This window comes from Carcharhinus amblyrhynchos, chromosome 2 (genome assembly GCF_965287045.1).
Source record: "Carcharhinus amblyrhynchos chromosome 2, sCarAmb.v2.hapA, whole genome shotgun sequence".
NCBI classification, from domain to species: domain Eukaryota; kingdom Metazoa; phylum Chordata; class Chondrichthyes; order Carcharhiniformes; family Carcharhinidae; genus Carcharhinus; species Carcharhinus amblyrhynchos.
In genome coordinates, this window is record NC_137325.1 from 79410992 (window position 1) to 79429289 (window position 18298).

Genomic DNA, 18298 nt, shown 5'->3' on the forward strand with positions numbered 1-18298 from the left:
GGCTCTCTCTCTCTCCCTCCCCCACATTCACTGGCTCTCTCTCTCTCCCTCCCCCACATTCACTGGCTCTCTCTCTCTCCCTCCCCCACATTCACTGGCTCTCTCTTTCCCTCCTCCACATTCACTGGCTCTCTCTCTCCCTCCTCCACATTCACTGGCTCTCTCTCTCTCCCTCCTCCACATTCACTGGCTCTCTCTCTCTCCCTCCTCCACATTCACTGGCTCTCTCTCTCTCCCTCCCCCACATTCACTGGCTCTCTCTCTCTCCCTCCCCCACATTCACTGGCTCCCTCTCCCTCCTCCACATTCACTGGCTCTCTCTCTCCCTCCCTCCCTCTCCCCCTCATTCACTGACCCCCTCTGCACCCCTCCCCCCAACATTCACTGGCTCCCTCTCCCTCCTCCACATTCACTGGCTCCCTCTCGCTCCTCCATTCACTGGCTCCCTCTCTCGCTCTCCCCCGCTCTCCCTCCCCCACATTCACTGGCTCTCTCTCTTTCTCCCTCCCCCACGTTCACTGGCTCTCTCTCTCTCTCTCCCTCCTCCACATTCACTGGCTCTCTCTCCCTCCTCCACATTCACTGGCTCTCTCTCTCCCTCCTCCACATTCACTGGCTCTCTCTCTCCCTCCTCCACATTCACTGGCTCTCTCTCTCCCTCCTCCACATTCACTGGCTCTCTCTCTCCCTCCTCCACATTCACTGGCTCCCTCTCCCTGCCCCACATTCACAGGCTCCCTCTCCCTCCCCCACATTCACTGGCTCTCTCTCTCTCCCTCCTCCACATTCACTGGCTCTCTCTCTCTCTCCCTCCCCCACATTCACTGGCTCCCTCTCCCTCCTCCACATTCACTGGCTCTCTCTCTCCCTCTCCCCCTCATTCACTGACCCCCTCTCCACCCCTCCCCCCAACATTCACTGGCTCCCTCTCCCCCCTCCACATTCACTGGCTCTCTCTCTCCCTCCTCCACATTCACTGGCTCTCTCTCTCCCTCCCCCACATTCACTGGCTCTCTCTCTCTCCCTCCTCCACATTCACTGCCTCTTTCCCTCCTCCACATTCACTGGCTCTCTCTCTCCCTCCCCCACATTCACTGGCTCCCTCTCCCTCCCCCACATTCACTGGCTCTCTCTCTCTCCCTCCTCCACATTCACTGGCTCTCTCTCTCTCCCTCCCCCACATTCACTGGCTCTCTCTCTCTCCCTCCCCCACATTCACTGGCTCTCTCTCTCTCCCTCCCCCACATTCACTGGCTCTCTCTCTCTCCCTCCTCCACATTCACTGGCTCTCTCTCTCTCCCTCCCCCACATTCACTGGCTCTCTCTCTCTCCCTCCCCCACATTCACTGGCTCTCTCTCTCTCCCTCCTCCACATTCACTGGCTCTCTCTCTCTCCCTCCTCCACATTCACTGGCTCTCTCTCTCTCCCTCCCCCACATTCACTGGCTCTCTCTCTCTCCCTCCTCCACATTCACTGGCTCTCTCTCTCTCCCTCCCCCACATTCACTGGCTCTCTCTCTCTCCCTCCCCCACATTCACTGGCTCTCTCTCTCTCCCTCCCCCACATTCACTGGCTCTCTCTCTCTCCCTCCCCCACATTCACTGGCTCCCTCTCCCTCCTCCACATTCACTGGCTCCCTCTCGCTCCTCCATTCACTGGCTCCCTCTCTCGCTCTCCCCCACTCTCACTCCTCCACATTCACTGGCTCGGTCTCTCTCCCCCACTGCCCACCTCCCCCCGCCCCCCACATTCACTGGCCCCTTCTCCCTCCCTCCCTACCTCCCCCACATTCACCAGCCCCCTCTCCCTCCCCCACATTCATTGACCCCCTCTCCCTCCACATTCATTGACCCCCTCTCCCTCCTCCCCCCCACCTCGCTCCTCCACATTCACTGGCCCCCTTTCCCTCCCCAACATTCACCGGCCCCCTCTCCCTCCCCCACTACATTCATGCTTCTGTCTCTTCCCCTCTTCCCCCCCCCCACTACATTCACGCTTCTTTCTCTCTCCCCGCCCCCCCCACCACATTCACACTCTCTCTCCCCCTCCGCCCCCGCTACATTCACGCTTCTCTCTCTCCACCCCCCGCTACATTCACGCTTCTCTCTCTCCCCCCCGCTATATTCACGCTTCTTTCTCTCTCTCTCTCTCTACCCCCCCCCCCAACCACATTGATGCTCTCTCTCCCCCTCTGCCACATTCACGCTCTCTCTCTCCCTCCCCCATATTCATACTCTCTCTCCATCATCCTCAACCACATTCACATTGCTCAACTGACTGAAGGGGCAGAGAGAATCTCTGGGCTCTTTACAGATTATTTGCATATTGTGTAGGTAAACACATACACACATATCAGGTCCTAAGGGTTAACTATACGAATGGTACAAATTTTGAATGGAGAAAAACAGCTAAATAGTAAACCCAGAAACAACGAATCAGGCCCTCTTGAACTAAGTGATTAAAGGAAGAGTTTACATTCCCTCTTTTCTCCAAGGTTTTCCTCCTTGCGAATGTACATTTCTATTAGTGCTAATCATAATTTACTGAGGAGTTGTATTAAGCATTTTCAGCTTATTTAGTAGTGCCATACATTTACCCTTATTTATCAAACTTTTCTCTATTATTGTTTGAGCAAATTTTCTCCATTCATAGTTTTTGGTTGTCTCTTCAGACTTTATTAATCCTTGTTATTAAGCTTCATCTGCAAAGTTAACCTATTTGTATTATGTTTCTGAATCCAAGGAAAAAATGTTAATTCTAACACATGCCCGAGGGATTGTCATCCTGGCAAAGTAATAGAGGTGAAAATCTCTGATTTATAGAACTAAAGAATGTAGCAGCACAAAAAAAGACTATTGGTGTCCTCAAGTCAGGTCAAATTCATTCAAGAAAGAGATCCCCATGAACTGTTCAGGAGCAGGTGCTAGGTATTGATCGGAAATGGGAAAGTTTAATCAATTTTCACTCCTATCTTATAAAGACAGAGACAAACTGTAAGCATCCTATCACCAACATGAAGATGATCAGCTAACTCAGCATGAACCAACTAAACCCAATATCTGTGTGGCTCAACTACTTATTGGATAATCCAGCAGAGCTAATATGGACAAGTGGGAACAGTAAGCTGCAGAAAACACCTTTGAAATTATTTCATATTACACTGAGTGCCACTTTGTATTAAAGAAAGAAATAGTGGCAATATACAAAACAAGCATGAGAAATCAATGATAGCAGTACTTGAAACTCAATGTTTCACTAAAATCACACTTTAGGCACATGTCAACTACTTGAAAATGATTAAGGTAATTACAGATAAAAGAGTCTGTTAGGCCCTTGGCTCATGGGAATATGTGGGAAAGTGAATATTTAACTACTCATTGTCTCTAGCCCCCATCGTGTCATCTAATCACATCTTGAATGAATTTGACCTGACTTGAGGACACCAATAGTCTTTTTTGGTGCTGCTACATTCTTTAGTTCTATAAATCAGAGATTTTCACCTCTATTACTTTGCCAGGATGACAATCCCTCGAGCACGTGTTAGAATTAACATTTTCTCCTTGGATTCAGAAACATAATACAAATAGGCTAACTTTGCAGATGACGCTTAATAACAAGGACTAGTAAAGTCTGAAGAGACAACCAAAACTACGAATGGAGAAAATTTGCACAACAATAACAGAGAAAAGTCTGATAAATAAGGGTAAATGTATTGCACTATGTAAAGAAAGCATAGGCGTCACAAGTACACTGCGAATGGTGTAAAGCCAGCTAATGGAGAGGTAGAAAGAAATCGAGTGACATTTAATGTAAACTATTATCCAGTGAAATAAACAAAATATACAGAATGTTGAATTATATCATTAAACCAGAAGTTGCAAAACTAATTTCAAACTTTATAATAAGAACATAAGAACATAAGAACATAAGAAATAGGAGCAGGAGTAGGCCATCTGGCCCTTCGAGCCTGCCCCGCCATTCAATAAGATCATGGCTGATCTGTCGCTGCTCAGTTCCACTTTCCCGCCCTCTCCCCATAACCCTTAATCCCCTCTCTTATCAAAAACCCATCAACCCGCTTCTTAAAAATATTTAGCGAGGCAGCCTCCACCACTTCAACGGGCAGAGAATTCCAGAGATTCACCACCCTTTGAGTGAAGAAGTTCCTCCTCAACTCCGTTCTGAACCGCCCCCCCTTTATCTTGAGGCTGTGCCCCCTAGTCCTACTGTCTTTTTTGAGCGGGAAGAGTCTTTCCACCTCTATCCTATCCATCCCATTCATCATCTTATACGTCTCAATGAGATCTCCCCTCATTCTTCTAAACTCTAACGAGTACAAGCCTAGTTTATTCAGCCTCTCCTCATAGCTCAACCCCCTCAACTCCGGTATCAGCCTAGTAAACCTCCTCTGCACTCCCTCCAGGGCCAAAATATCCTTGCGCAGGTGCGGCGCCCAAAACTGCACACAGTACTCCAGCTGCGGCCTCACCAATGCCCTATACAGCTGCAGCAAGACCTCCCTACTTTTATATTCAATCCCCCTCGCTATGAAGGCCAGCATCCCATTCGCCTTCCTGACCACCTGCTGCACTTGCAGGCTGGGTTTTTGCGACTCATGCACAAGGACCCCGAGGTCCCTCTGCACCGTCGCCTGCTGCAGTTTTTCGCCACGTAAGTAATACACTCAATCAGTGCAGGGCATAGTCCAGCCTCCCAGAAGATAGGGCTGATTCAGCAGGAAATGGAGCGGGGCAACATGGTGTACATGAACAAGAGCTACGCTGATGACAGAGGTTTATTTGCGTATATCAAAGAACAAAGAACAACCCAGCACGGGAAACAGGCCCTTCGGCCCAACGAGCTCACGCCGCCATTTCAACAAAGCATTTTTCTACACCTACCCTGCCCCGTGTGTATGTGAATGGTACCCCTAATGTAGCCAGATCCAGGGGAGAATAGTGTAGGGTCAATTTCGTACACCAATCAGCCTAAGAGCACATCTTTGGGGTGTGGGAGGAAACCCACGCAACCACAGGGAGAATGCGCAAACTCCCACAGACACAGGCCCAAATCCATGTATCTGCACAGCTAGCAGTGATAGTCACTGGGCTGTTGTGGTGCCCGTCTGCTGGTCCAGGATTAAGCATACACAACGACACGAAGTACTAGGCCACTCTCAAAACCTCCAAGAGCAGCCCACGCACGACCCACGTGTGCATGCCCCTCGTTTGACAACAAGGTGGACCGACGCCTGTGGATTAAAAGAGACAAAACATTAACATGTAATATTACATTTCCAGTGTCGTCCCGAGGCTCTGACCCTTTTTAATACCGTCTTCTATAACCCTCCATCCCTGTTTCACTCATGTATCTATCTAAGTAAACCTTAAATAAGTCCAACGTGCCTGCCTCCACCACCTTACTTGGTAGCGCATTCCATACCCCCTACGACCCTCTGCGTGAAAAACCTTCCTCTAGTATCCAAATTATACTTCTCTCCCGTCACCCTTAGATCGTGACCTCTCGTAATAGTTGTCCCCAATCTAGGGAAAAGCCTGCCACTGTTGACTCTATCTATTCCCTTCATTATTTTATACACCTCTATCAGATCCCCCCTTAATCTCCGTCTTTCTAAGAAGAGCCCCAGTTTACCCAATCTTTCCTCGTAACTCAGTCCTTCCATACCAGGCAGCATCCTGGTGAACCTCCTCTGCACTCTCTCCAGGGTCTCCACGTCCTTCCGGTAGTAAGGTGACCAGAACTGGACGCAGTACTCCAAATGTGGTCTAACCAACGTTCTGTACAACTGAAGCATTAGATGACAGCTCTTACACTCTATACCCCTTCCTATAAAGGCTAGCATTCCGTAAGCTTTCTTCACAACCTTCTCTACCTGTGTTGACACCTTCAGAGTCTTGTGCACCTGCACTCCCAGGTCCCTCTGTATTTCTATACTCTTAATCAGTCTACCTTCTATCATGTAACTCCTCCCTGCATTATTCCTTCCAAAATGCATCACCTCGCATTTGTCAGGATTAAATTCCATCTGCCATCTATCTGCCCAGTATACCAACCTATCTATATCTTGCTGTGTCACCTGACAATCCGCCACAGTATCCGCCAAACCTGCCATCTTGGTGTCATCTGCAAAGTTGCTGATCACACCACGTATGCCCTCTTCCAAGTCGTTTATATATATTACAAAGAGAGGTCCCAGTACTGAGCCCTGCGGCACACCACTGGTGACTGACCTCCAGCTCCTTCCACTACTACTCTGTCTCCTGTTGCCCAGTCTAGCTACCTGTCCTTGTATCCCATGTGCCTTAACCTTTTCTACCAGCCTACAGTGAGGGACTTTGTCAAACGCCTTACTGAAATCCATATAGGTGACATCAACGGCTCGTCCATCATCAACCGTTTTTGTCACCTCCTCAAAAAATTCTACCAGATTCGTAAGGCAAGACCTCCCCTGAACAAAGCCATGTTGCGTATCCCTAATCAGATCGCAACGCTCCAAATGCTTATACATCCTATCCTTAAGAATTTTTTCCAATAATTTTCCTACCACCGATGTCAAACTCACTGGTCTATAATTACCAGGGTTATCCCTACTGCCCTTTTTAAACAGCGGTACCACATTAGCTACCCTCCAGTCCTCTGGGACCTCACCTGTGTCCAAAGAAGAGACAAAGATTTGTGTCAGAGGCCCAGCAATTTCATCTTTCACCTCCCTAAGCAGCCTGGGATAAATACCATCAGGCCCTGGAGCTTTATCCGTTTTTATGCTACCTAAAAACCCTAGCACTTCCTCCCTCGTAATGGATATTTCCTTCAAATGATCTACAGCTCCCTCCAAGACATTACGCGACACCAAACCCCTCTCCTTTGTGAATACCGACGCAAAGTATTCATTCAGGATTTCCCCCATTCCCTCACACTCAATGCATAGCTCCCCTCCTTTGTCCCTAAGAGGACCAATTTTCCCTCTAACCACTCTCTTGCTCCTAATATAAGAGTAAAATGCCTTTGGATTTTCCTTAATCCTATCAGCCAAAGCCATTTCATGCCCTCTTTTTGCCCTAACTCCCCTTTTAAGCTCCCTCCTACTCTCTCTATATATCCAGTGTACATAAACAGCAAAAAGACTATAGCAGAAGGAAGACAAATACCAGTAGAAAAGGCTGTTGAAAATCCAATATTTGGAGAAATTAGAGATGTTTGTGCAGCAGCAGGACCGATTGTGGCAGTGGAAAGTAAACTCTACCCATGTGGGTGGAACAGAGATGTACAATTCAGAAGCAGAATATGAGTTCAGCTGAAAAATGAAGATGGGTCTTTATGTTTAGAGCGGTTTCCCACAGATAAGTCAGTAATGTTACATGTCGCTGAAATGATTCCAAAACTGAAAACCAGGACTCAGAAGGCTGGAGGGGGAGGTCAGAATGCACAACCAGGAGAAGGTGGCAAGAAAAGCGAGAAGTAGTAGTAGTAATTCTATTCATGATGCTAGCTTTAGTTAATTTTTTTTACACCATTCCTATACAGTAAATCCGTTGAGCATGCTGTGTTTGCATTTGGTCCATAACATAAGAAAAAACTGGCACCACCTTGTTCTTCGTAGTTCAGAGGGAATAAATTCAAAATTATAACTATTTTAGATTAAGGTAGGAACATATTTAGTTGTTTCTTAAAAGGTGCCCTATTGTTAATTTTTCATTGTATTTCTGACTTTGAGTTCATGTCCATAACAAAATGATATAATTCATTCCTTTAAAATGCATTATTATCATTTTTGAAAGTCCAAAGATGTGTAGGTTCGGGGGATTAACCATGGCAAATGTGTGGGGTATGGGTATACGGTGGGGTAAGATGCTCTTTGGATAGTGAGTGCAGACTTGATGGGCCAACTGGGCTCTGTCTGCATTGTCTGATTATTGGAGAGCTTAATGGAGATTTTTTGGGAGAAAATTAATATCAAAAAGACAAGCATGACTGACAAAGAAAGAATTGGTCAGCGTATGAAGCTGCAAAATTTGGCTAACATGGACAAGATGGGTTAAATGCTCTGCTGTTGTGCCATAAGGGGTCCTTGTGCATGAGTCGCAAAAACCCAGCCTGCAAGTGCAGCAGGTGGTCAGGAAGGCGAATGGGATGCTGGCCTTCATAGCGAGGGGGATTGAATATAAAAGTAGGGAGGTCTTGCTGCAGCTGTATAGGGCATTGGTGAGGCCGCAGCTGGAGTACTGTGTGCAGTTTTGGGCGCCGCACCTGCGCAAGGATATTTTGGCCCTGGAGGGAGTGCAGAGGAGGTTTACTAGGCTGATACCGGAGTTGAGGGGGTTGAGCTATGAGGAGAGGCTGAATAAACTAGGCTTGTACTCGTTAGAGTTTAGAAGAATGAGGGGAGATCTCATTGAGACGTATAAGATGATGAATGGGATGGATAGGATAGAGGTGGAAAGACTCTTCCCGCTCAAAAAAGACAGTAGGACTAGGGGGCACAGCCTCAAGATAAAGGGGGGGCGGTTCAGAACGGAGTTGAGGAGGAACTTCTTCACTCAAAGGGTGGTGAATCTCTGGAATTCTCTGCCCGTTGAAGTGGTGGAGGCTGCCTCGCTAAATATTTTTAAGAAGCGGGTTGATGGGTTTTTGATAAGAGAGGGGATTAAGGGTTATGGGGAGAGGGCGGGAAAGTGGAACTGAGCCACGACAGATCAGCCATGATCTTATTGAATGGCGGGGCAGGCTCGAAGGGCCAGATGGCCTACTCCTGCTCCTATTTCTTATGTTCTTATGTTCTTATAAATGTTACTACATTTGCAGACAATTCAATATCTGTAAAGTATGCTGAAGCTCTTTTGCTTAAAAGGAAATGCATGCCTTTTGTCAAGCTGATTGTAATCAAATAAAGAAACAGTTCCATTTTCAAATTTAAAAAATTTGAATAAAAAATTAAAATTCCTTGGCGGGTCAGATAAAGGAAAACCCCAAGGCTTTGTACTCCTATGTGAGAAATAAAAGAATGGCCAGGGTGAGGTTAGAGCCAGTCAAGGACAGTAGTGGGAACTTGTGCATGGAGTCAGAAGATGTAGGTGAGGCGTTGAATGAATACTTTTCTTCAGTGTTCACTAAGGAAAGGGGCCACGTTTTTAAGGATGAGTGCTTGATACAGGCTGATAGGACGGAGGAGGTAGATGTTTGGAGGGAAGATGTATTAGCAATTTTGAAAAACTTGAGGGTCGATAAGTCCCCTGGGCCAGATGGAATACATTTTAGGATACATTGGGAAGCAAGGGATGAAATTGCAGAGCCTTTAGCTATGATCTTTGGATCCTCACTGTCCACGGAGATTGTGCCAGCGGACTGGAGAGTGGCGAATCTTGTTCTTCTCTTCAAGAAAGGAAATAGGAATGACCCTGGTAATTATAGACCAGTTAGTCTTACTTCGGTGGTCGGTAAGTTAATGGAAAGGGTCCCGAGAGATAGAATTTATGACCATTTGGAAAAATGATGTGGGTATGCCGGCGTTGGACCGGCGTAAACACAGTAAAAAGTCTGACAACACCAGGTTTTAGTCCAACCTATTTATTTGATAATATACTCACAAGCTTTCGAGGGACACCTGACGAAGAGGGTGTCCCTCGAAAGCTTGTGAGTATATTATCAAATAAATAGGTTGGACTAAAACCTGGTGTTATCAGACTTTTTACTGCATTTGGAAAAATGCAGTTTAATCCGAGACAGTCAGCATGGTTTCGTTAGGGGTAAGTCCTGCCTCACAAATTTGATTGAATTCTTTGAGATGTGGGATAGAAGGAAATTCGGCCAATTGGATAAGTAACTGGCTATCTCGTACAAGACAGAAGGTAGTGGTGGAAGAAAAATTTTCAGACCGGAGGCCAGTTACCAGCGATGTACCACAGGGATCAGTGTTGGGTCCTCTGCTATTTGTGATTGTTATCAATGCCTTGGAAGAGGGGGCTGAAGGATGGGTCAGTAAATTTGCTGACAACACCAAGATTGGTGGAGTAGTAGATGAGGTGGAGGGCTCTTGCAATCTACAAAAAGACATTGACAGGATGCAGAGCTGGGCCGAAAAGTGGCAGATGGGGCTTAACCCTGATAAGTGCAAGGTGATTTATTTTGGTAGGACAAACTTGAACGTGGATTACAGGGTCAAAGGCACGGTTCTGAGGAACATGGAGGAACAGAGAGAACTTGGGGTTCATATCCACAGATCTCTGAAGTTGCCACTCAAGTGGATAGAGTCGTAAAGAAGGCTCATACTGCGTTAGCGTTTATTACCAGGAGGTTTGAGTTTAAGAGCTGTGGGGTTATGCTGCAACTATAGAAGACACTGGTGAGATCACATTTGGAATAGTGTGTTCAGTTCTGGTCACCTAACTATAAGGAGGAAATGGAAGCAGTGGAGAGAGTGCAGAGGAGATTTACCAGGATACTGCCTGGTTTAGAGGGTAGGTCTGATGAGGAAAGGTTGAAGGAGCTGGGGCTTTTCTCTTTGGAGCAGAGGAGGATGAGCGGCGACTTAATAGAAGTTACAAAGATGATGAGAAGGATAGATAGTGTGGACATGCAGAGACTAATTGCTCAGGTGGATGTAGCTGTTACTAGGGGACATAACTATAAGGTTCATGGTGGGAGATATAGGAGGAATGTCTGAAGTAGATTCTTCACTCAGAGAGTGGTTGGGGTGTGGAATACACTGCCTGCTGTGATAGTAGAGTCGGACACTTTAGGAGCTTTCAAGCAGTTATTAGATAGGCACATGGAGCACACCAGAATGATAGGGAATGGGATAGCTTGATCTTGGGTTTGGACATAGCTTGGCACAACACTGAGAGCCGAAGGGCCTGTACTGTGCTGTACTGTTCTATGTCTATGTTTCTACACTGGTTGGACTATACCTTAAGAATGGATTCATTTTGGACATCAAGACACATTAAAAACATTCAAACCATGGGGATAAACAAAGAAAAGTACACCAACAGGCTCTTCGACCCACCAAGCCCATGCCGGTGCATGGTGTCTTTCTAAAGTAAAGACCTTTTGCCTCTATGTGGTCCATATCCCTCTATTTCGTTCCTATTCATGTATCTGTCAAGGTGCCTCTTAAAGACTGCTATTGTATCTACTTCTACCACCACCTCTGGCAGCACATTCCAGATACATATCCCCCTCTATGTAGAAAGACTTGTCTCTCACATTTCCTTTAAACATTCCTGAAACCCATGTCCCCTAGTAATTGACATCTCTACCCTGGAAAAATACTCTGACTATCCATTCTATCAATACATGTCATAATTTTATAAACTTATATCAGTTGCCCTCAACCTCTAATATTCATCTGAAAACAAACCAGATTTGTCCAATTTCTCCTCATAGCTAATACCCTCCAAATCAGGCAATATCCTGGTAAATCTTTCATGTACCCTCTCCAAAGTCTCCACATCATTCTGGTAGTATGGTGACCAGAACTGCACACAGTATTCTAAATGTGGTCTAACTAAAATTCTATACAGGTACAAAATGACTTGCCAATTTTTTATACTCTATGCCCAACTGATGAAGCCAAGCATGCCATATACTCTCTTGATCACTTTATCAACTTGTGTTTCTACTTTCAGGAAACTGTAGATTTGTACTCCTAGATCTCTCCATATGTTAATGCTTCTAAGGGTTCTGCCATTTACTGTAGACATCTCTCTTGCATTACACCTCTCAAATGCATTACCTCATATTTGCCTAAATTAAATTCTATCTGCCATTTTTCTGCCCAAGTCTCCAGCCTATCGATATCCTGCTGTATCCCCTGGCAATGTGTCTTGCTATCCACAACCCACTCAATCCTTGTTTCATACACAAACTTACTAATTAGACCATCTACATTCTCCTCTAAATCATTTATATGTATGTTACAAAGGTCCCAACACTGACCCATCCAGATCACCACTGAGCACAGATCTCTAGTCAATGACAAGAACAATACTGAGACTAATTGCTAGCTCTGTAGAGATATAAGAGGAGATTTGAGAAATTGTGTGTTTAGTTTAGAAAGTAAACCAATTTGGGCATCTAAAGAAGTGCAAACTGACGTACAGGTAAATTGAGAAGAATGTTTTAAGGTAAACTAAGGTAGGAGGACAAAAAGTCTGAACTAAAGCTGATTAAAAGTCAGTTTAAGAGAGATAGCAAGAAGAAATTCAAAAATTGATGAAGGTTTGGCATAGAGGTTTACATGCCAAACATTCATAACATATAAAAACATCATATAGTAGACATTGCAAACTTGTAAAATGAAATGGATCTGAAAGGCATATTTGCATTTTCCAAAGGCAGAATTACCTGCATTTGAAATTTGTTTACTAATCCAATAGTTCATTGAATTTCACCCATTTCATCTCATAGTCTTTATCAGTATCACTGGGCTTCACCAAAGTTATTTTCATAATTAATATCGTAATCTGAATGCTCAAATATATCATTCTAAAATTAAATGATTGTAGAACACCACAAATAATAATATGACCCTTTAAATGTTAAGCAAAGCATTTCCTTACCGAACACTGCCTTTAGTCGTTCTCAGAACAGTGGCAGCAAAGCTTTGAGTAACACCCACCAAACTAATTCCATCCACTTCCACAATTTGATCATTCACCTGGATCCTTTATGAAAGAAAGATCAGAGATAAAATTGCAATCATTAAAAATTATTGTACAAACTGAAGGGGAGAAAAAAATCTTATTAACTCTCATAGCAGTGATTTTGGGAGTAACACAGTTCAACCCCATGGAATCACTCTAATAGGATACATCTTCCACTTATTTATTAAAACATAGACAACGTACTGTGCTATTAGCAGTCTGAATATAACATTTCAGAGGCTTGAACTTGTATTATTGGAAAGATTGGGCAATTCTTATATTTTCAGTTACAGTTCTATCTTGTAGTCAGAATCAGTAAACAATTAAATTACACAATTGTGTCGTGCTGTACATCAAGTCAACTGCTACATTTGTTTTCTCAAATATAATTCTGTAGGCCATTAATAGTGTACTAAGCATATTTTTATAACCTTAAAAGACAAATATTATATCCAGTGTGCATTACACTGGCCTACATGCATTTCAGCAAAACATTAAAACACACCTGCCTTATCTCAAGTATTAAGAGCATGTCACTTCTCTAAGCCATATGAATGACTAGTACTAAACTAGCATAAAAAATAGACAATACTGTTTCGTCCGTTCCTCTTATGAACAAGATACTATCAAAGGTTATTAGGTATTGCCTTGTTTATTGAATATTAGAAGAAAATATCCAACAAACAAATTAACTAAAGCTACACCTAGCTTGAGAAAGTGTCACATTAAATATTGTTTCACCTGCTGTGGCTTCAGTCACTCTGTTTCTAACAGTAGATTCCAGAAACTTTCTCACAACTGATGCTAAATTAACAGTCTTCAGTTTCTTGGTTTCTCCTTCCATTCCTTCTTAAATAATGGAGTGACATTTGCAATTTTCCTATCCAAAAGGTTCCATGCCCAAATCGAGGACTTCACAAAATTACGATTAATGCATCTGTAATTTCCTTTCTTACTTACTTTAACACATTGGAAATCATCAGGTCCTAGAGATTTTTCTACCTTACTTCCAATTGTTAAAGAACATAAGAAATAGGAGCAGGAGTAGGCCATCCAGCCCTTCGAGCCTGCCCCGCCATTCAATAAGATCATGGCTCATCTGTCGCTGCTCAGTTCCACTTTCCCGCCCTCTCCCCATAACCCTTAATCCCCTCTCTTATCAAAAACCCATCAACCCGCGTCTTAAAAATATTTAGCGAGGCAGCCTCCACCACTTCAACGGGCAGAGAATTCCAGAGATTCACCACCCTTTGAGTGAAGAAGTTCATCCTCAACTCCGTTCTAAACCGCCCCCCTTTTATCTTGAGGCTGTGCCCCCTAGTCCTATTGTCTTTTTTGAGCGGGAAGAGTCTTTCCACCTCTATCCTATCCATCCCATTCATCATCTTATACGTCTCAATGAGATCTCCTCTTATTCTTCTAAACTCTAACGAGTACAAGCCCAGTTTATTCAGCATCTCCTCATAGCTCAACCCCCTCAACTCCGGTATCAGCCTAGTAAACCTCCTCTGCACTCCCTCCAAGGCCAAAATATCTTTGCGCAGGTGCGGCGCCCAAAAATGCACACAGTACTCCAGTTGCGGCCTCACCAATGCCCTATACAGCTGCAGCAAGACCTCCCTACTTTTATATTCAATCCCCCTCGCTATGAAGGCCAGCATCCCATTCGCCTTCCTGACCACCTGCTGCACCTGCAAGCTGGGTTTTTGCGACTCATGCACAAGGACCCCGAGGTCCCTCTGCACCGTCGCCTGCTGCAGTTTTTCGCCTCGTAAGTAATAGTCCTTCCTACCATTTTTCCTACCAAAGTGGACCACCTCACACTTGCCAACATTAAATTCCATTTGCCATTTCCTGGCCCATTCACCCAGCCTATCTAGATCCTTCTGCAGACTCTCCACACCCTCCGCACAATTTGCTGTTCCCCCAATCTTGGTGTCATCAGCAAATTTCGACACTCTACACTCGGTTCCCTCGTCCAGATCATCTATATAAATGGTAAAAAGCTGGGGCCCCAGCACCGACCCCTGGGGCACTCCACTAGTCACCATCTGCCAATCCGAATAGCACCCGTTGACCCCCACTCTCTGCCTCCTATTTGACAACCAATCCTCTATCCACGCTAACACCCTACCCCCAACTCCATGTCCCTCGACCTTCTGCAATAACCTCTTGTGAGGTACTTTGTCAAACACCTTCTGAAAATCTAGAAAGACCACATCCACCGGCTCTCCTCTATGCACCGCCCTAGACACATCCTCATAGAACTCCAGTAAATTTGTCAGACACGACTTCCCTTTAATGAAACCGTGCTGCGTCTGCTCTATCAAGCAATTCCCTTCAAGATGCCTCGCAATTTCCTCCTTAATGACAGATTCTAACATTTTACCTACCACAGACGTTAAACTAACCGGCCTATAATTCCCCGCCTTCTGCCTGGCACCCTTCTTAAACAACGGCGTAACATTAGCCGTTTTCCAATCGTCCAGCACTTCCCCGGAATCCAGCGACGTTTGGAAAATAACCACCAAGGCATCCACTATCACCTCCGCCATTTCTTTCAGAACCCTCGGATGCATTCCATCCGGTCCTGGGGACTTGTCCACAATCAGCCCCTCCAGTCTGTCGAGCACCGCCTCTCTAGTAACAGTAATGTCATTAAGACCCTCCAGTCCTACCACCTTTCTATCGCTAACACCCGGCAAATTATTCGCGTCCTCCTCCGTGAAGACCGAAACAAAAAAGTTATTCAATACCTTAGCCATATCCCCATCCCCTACCACTAGGTCCCCTTTCTCATCCTCTAAAGGACCAACATTCACCCTAGCCAGCCTCTTCCTTTTTATATATTTATAAAAACTCTTGCTATCCTTTTTTATATTAAGCGCTAGCCCAGCTTCATAGTTTCTCCTACCATTCCTTATCAACTTCTTTGTCAATCTTGGTTGACATTTAAACCTCTCCCAATCCTCTTCTCGCCCACTACTCTTAGCTACTCTAAATTCCTCTGCTTTTAGTTTAACACTTTCCTTCACCTCCTTTGTTATCCACGGCTTATTACCTCTCCTCCTACTGTCCTTTTTGACCATCGGAATAAATTTCCGTTGAGCACCAAGAAAGATCTCCTTAAAGATCCTCCACTGCTCCTCAACAGACCCTCCCTCCAACGCGCTCTCCCAGTCCACATTCGCCAATTCTTCTCTCATCCTACCGTATTTCCCTCTATTCAAACAAAGGACGCGTGTCCGGGAACCCACTTTCTCCTCCTCCATCTGCACCAGAAACTCCACCATACAATGATCACTCTCCCCAAGAGGATCCTTCACCACAAGGTCCCTAATTCTACCCGCTTCATTACATAGCACCAGATCCAAGATAGCTCGCTCCCTCGTCGGCTCCAACACACACTGTTCGAGGAAACTATCCCGGCAGCATTCCAAGAACTCTTCCTCGAGCCCACCGCGTCCAATATGGGTCGACCAATCAATATGCAGATTGAAATCCCCCATAACTACGGCCGTCCCATTCCTGCACGCCGCACTTATTTGCGCGTTAACAGCCCGCCCCATCTCCAGATCATTATTCGGGGGCCTATAGGCGACACCCACCAGCGTCTTCCTCCCTTTGCTGTTCCTAATCTCCACCCACAACGATTCCACCCTCTGCTCCTTGGCTCCAATATCATCCCTTGCTACCACCGTGATGCTATCCTTAATCAGTAGAGCTACGCCCCCCCCCCCCTTTTCCCTCCTGCCTATCCTTCCTAAACACTTGATAGCCCTGTACATTCAGCTCCCAGTCCCTGTCACCCTGCAGCCACGTCTCTGTAATGGCCACCAGATCATATCCATTTGTGCTGATCGGCGCCACCAGCTCATCCACTTTATTCCGAATGCTTCGTGCATTCAGATAAAGTGCCTTCATCCCAGCCTTCACCTGGACCCTATTTGCCGGAACGCCACCAACCATACTCACGCCCCCTACTCCCTCTATTATTGGGACATCCTCGGCCTCTACCCCTACCTGTACCCTCTCCTTAACTTTAGACCCCGTAATGTCACCTACCCTCGCACCCTCCCCCCGCCCCAATTAGTTTAAAGCCCTGTCCTCTTTACATGATTCGCCAGGACTCTGGTCCCAGCACGGTTCAGACCAACCCCATCCCGCCCGAACAGGTCCCATCTACCCCAATACTGATGCCAATGCCCCATAAATTCAAACCCATTCCTCCCACACCAATCCCTGAGCCACCCATTCACTTCCTTAATCCTATCAACCCTACGCCCGTCTGCACTCGGTTCAGGCAGTAGCCCAGAGATAACCACCTTGTCGGTTCTACTTTTTAATTCCATTCCCAGCTTATCATACTCCCTCCCCAGATCCTCAGTTCGCATTTTGCCTACGTCGTTGGCACTCACATGTACCACAACAACCGGATTCTCACCCTCCCACTCCAGGTTCCTCTGCAGCCCAGATGCGACATCCCGGACCCGAGCACCAGGCAGACAACACACCCTTCTGTGCACTTTGTCATTGTGACAAAGGACAGTGTCAATACCCTTCACCCCACTATCCCCAATTACTACTACGCTCCTTTTCACCTTCTCTTTGCCTATGTCCTGCTGCATCACTGTACCGTGTGCAGTTTGCTCACCGACCTCACCTCCCTCGTCCTCGTCCACACTGGAAGCAAGAACCTCAAACCTGTTATGCAGATTGAGAGGCTGAGGCCTCCGCTCCCCACCCTCCTTCCTCCTCTCAGCAGCCCCCTCTTGTTCCTGACCCTTAGAGTTAGCCAGTCCAGGGGGGTGGATGTCACTTGCCCCCCCATTGACAATGGCACCCTCTCTCCCCCTGATGAGCCTCAGCGTCTGTAGCTCAGAGGCCAGCTCATCTACCTTGAGCTGGAGCTCCTCCAGCAACCTGCACTTACTGCAGACATGGTCACTGGGAAGGACCCTGGGGTCCACCAGTTCCCACATCATACAGAAACAACACATCACATGCCCCTCCATTATTCACTAGTAGTATTGAAAATTTCAACACAAACTTACCTGGCCCTTTTTCTCCCCAGCCCTTTTGATCTTAAGCCCTAATAGCTCACTCTGCTTCCCTCTCACTCCGCTGCCCGCTGTCTACACCAGGCCTCCTTTTAAACCTGGCGCTGATTTAAAGCCTGCTGCCCCACAACTCCCTTCTAACCACTCCCTCAGAATTCTTAAAGCGGTAAATACAAAAAGCCCGCAAAAATGCTTTTAAATGATTTAAACAGTTCTACAAGCTAAGTTCTTACTACAAAGTGCTTTAAACTTATTTAAACAGGTTTTTAACAGGTAATTTCTTATCTGTCCCTCTGCTCCTTCACTCGTCTGCTCCAGCAAACAATCTATACATAGCAAACTCTCAATACTTTCAAAAGTGGCCCAACGATCCACTCAGTTGTACAACACAGGACATTAAGAGAAATACCAGCAACAATTCAGGTATTGATCATGACAAAACTCAAGCAATCCAAGGCTATCTGACATTCCTACATCTGGAAACTGATTGTCAAGGTAGAAAGTTGGCCCATAGGCTAATAATGCAACAATCTAATAAATGATACAGCTATCAGTCATAGCTATCAGCTAACAAA

The 18298-nt window shown here is 45.8% G+C and overlaps 1 protein-coding gene across 6 annotated transcripts in view; it reads right to left on the reverse strand.

Moving 5' to 3' along the window:
* The window catches only part of ppp1r9a (protein phosphatase 1, regulatory subunit 9A), a 321619-nt gene that overhangs the window by 161950 nt on the left and 141371 nt on the right, over positions 1-18298 (reverse strand). For all 6 annotated transcript variants that reach the window (XR_013889014.1, XM_080207861.1, XM_080207856.1 and 3 more), the window contains exon 4: positions 12580-12684. Coding sequence is in view for 5 of the 6 variants with exons in the window: in XM_080207861.1 (XP_080063987.1) it covers positions 12580-12684 (105 nt within the window). In the remaining variant the exon portion in view is untranslated. The remainder of the gene's footprint in view (positions 1-12579; positions 12685-18298) is intronic.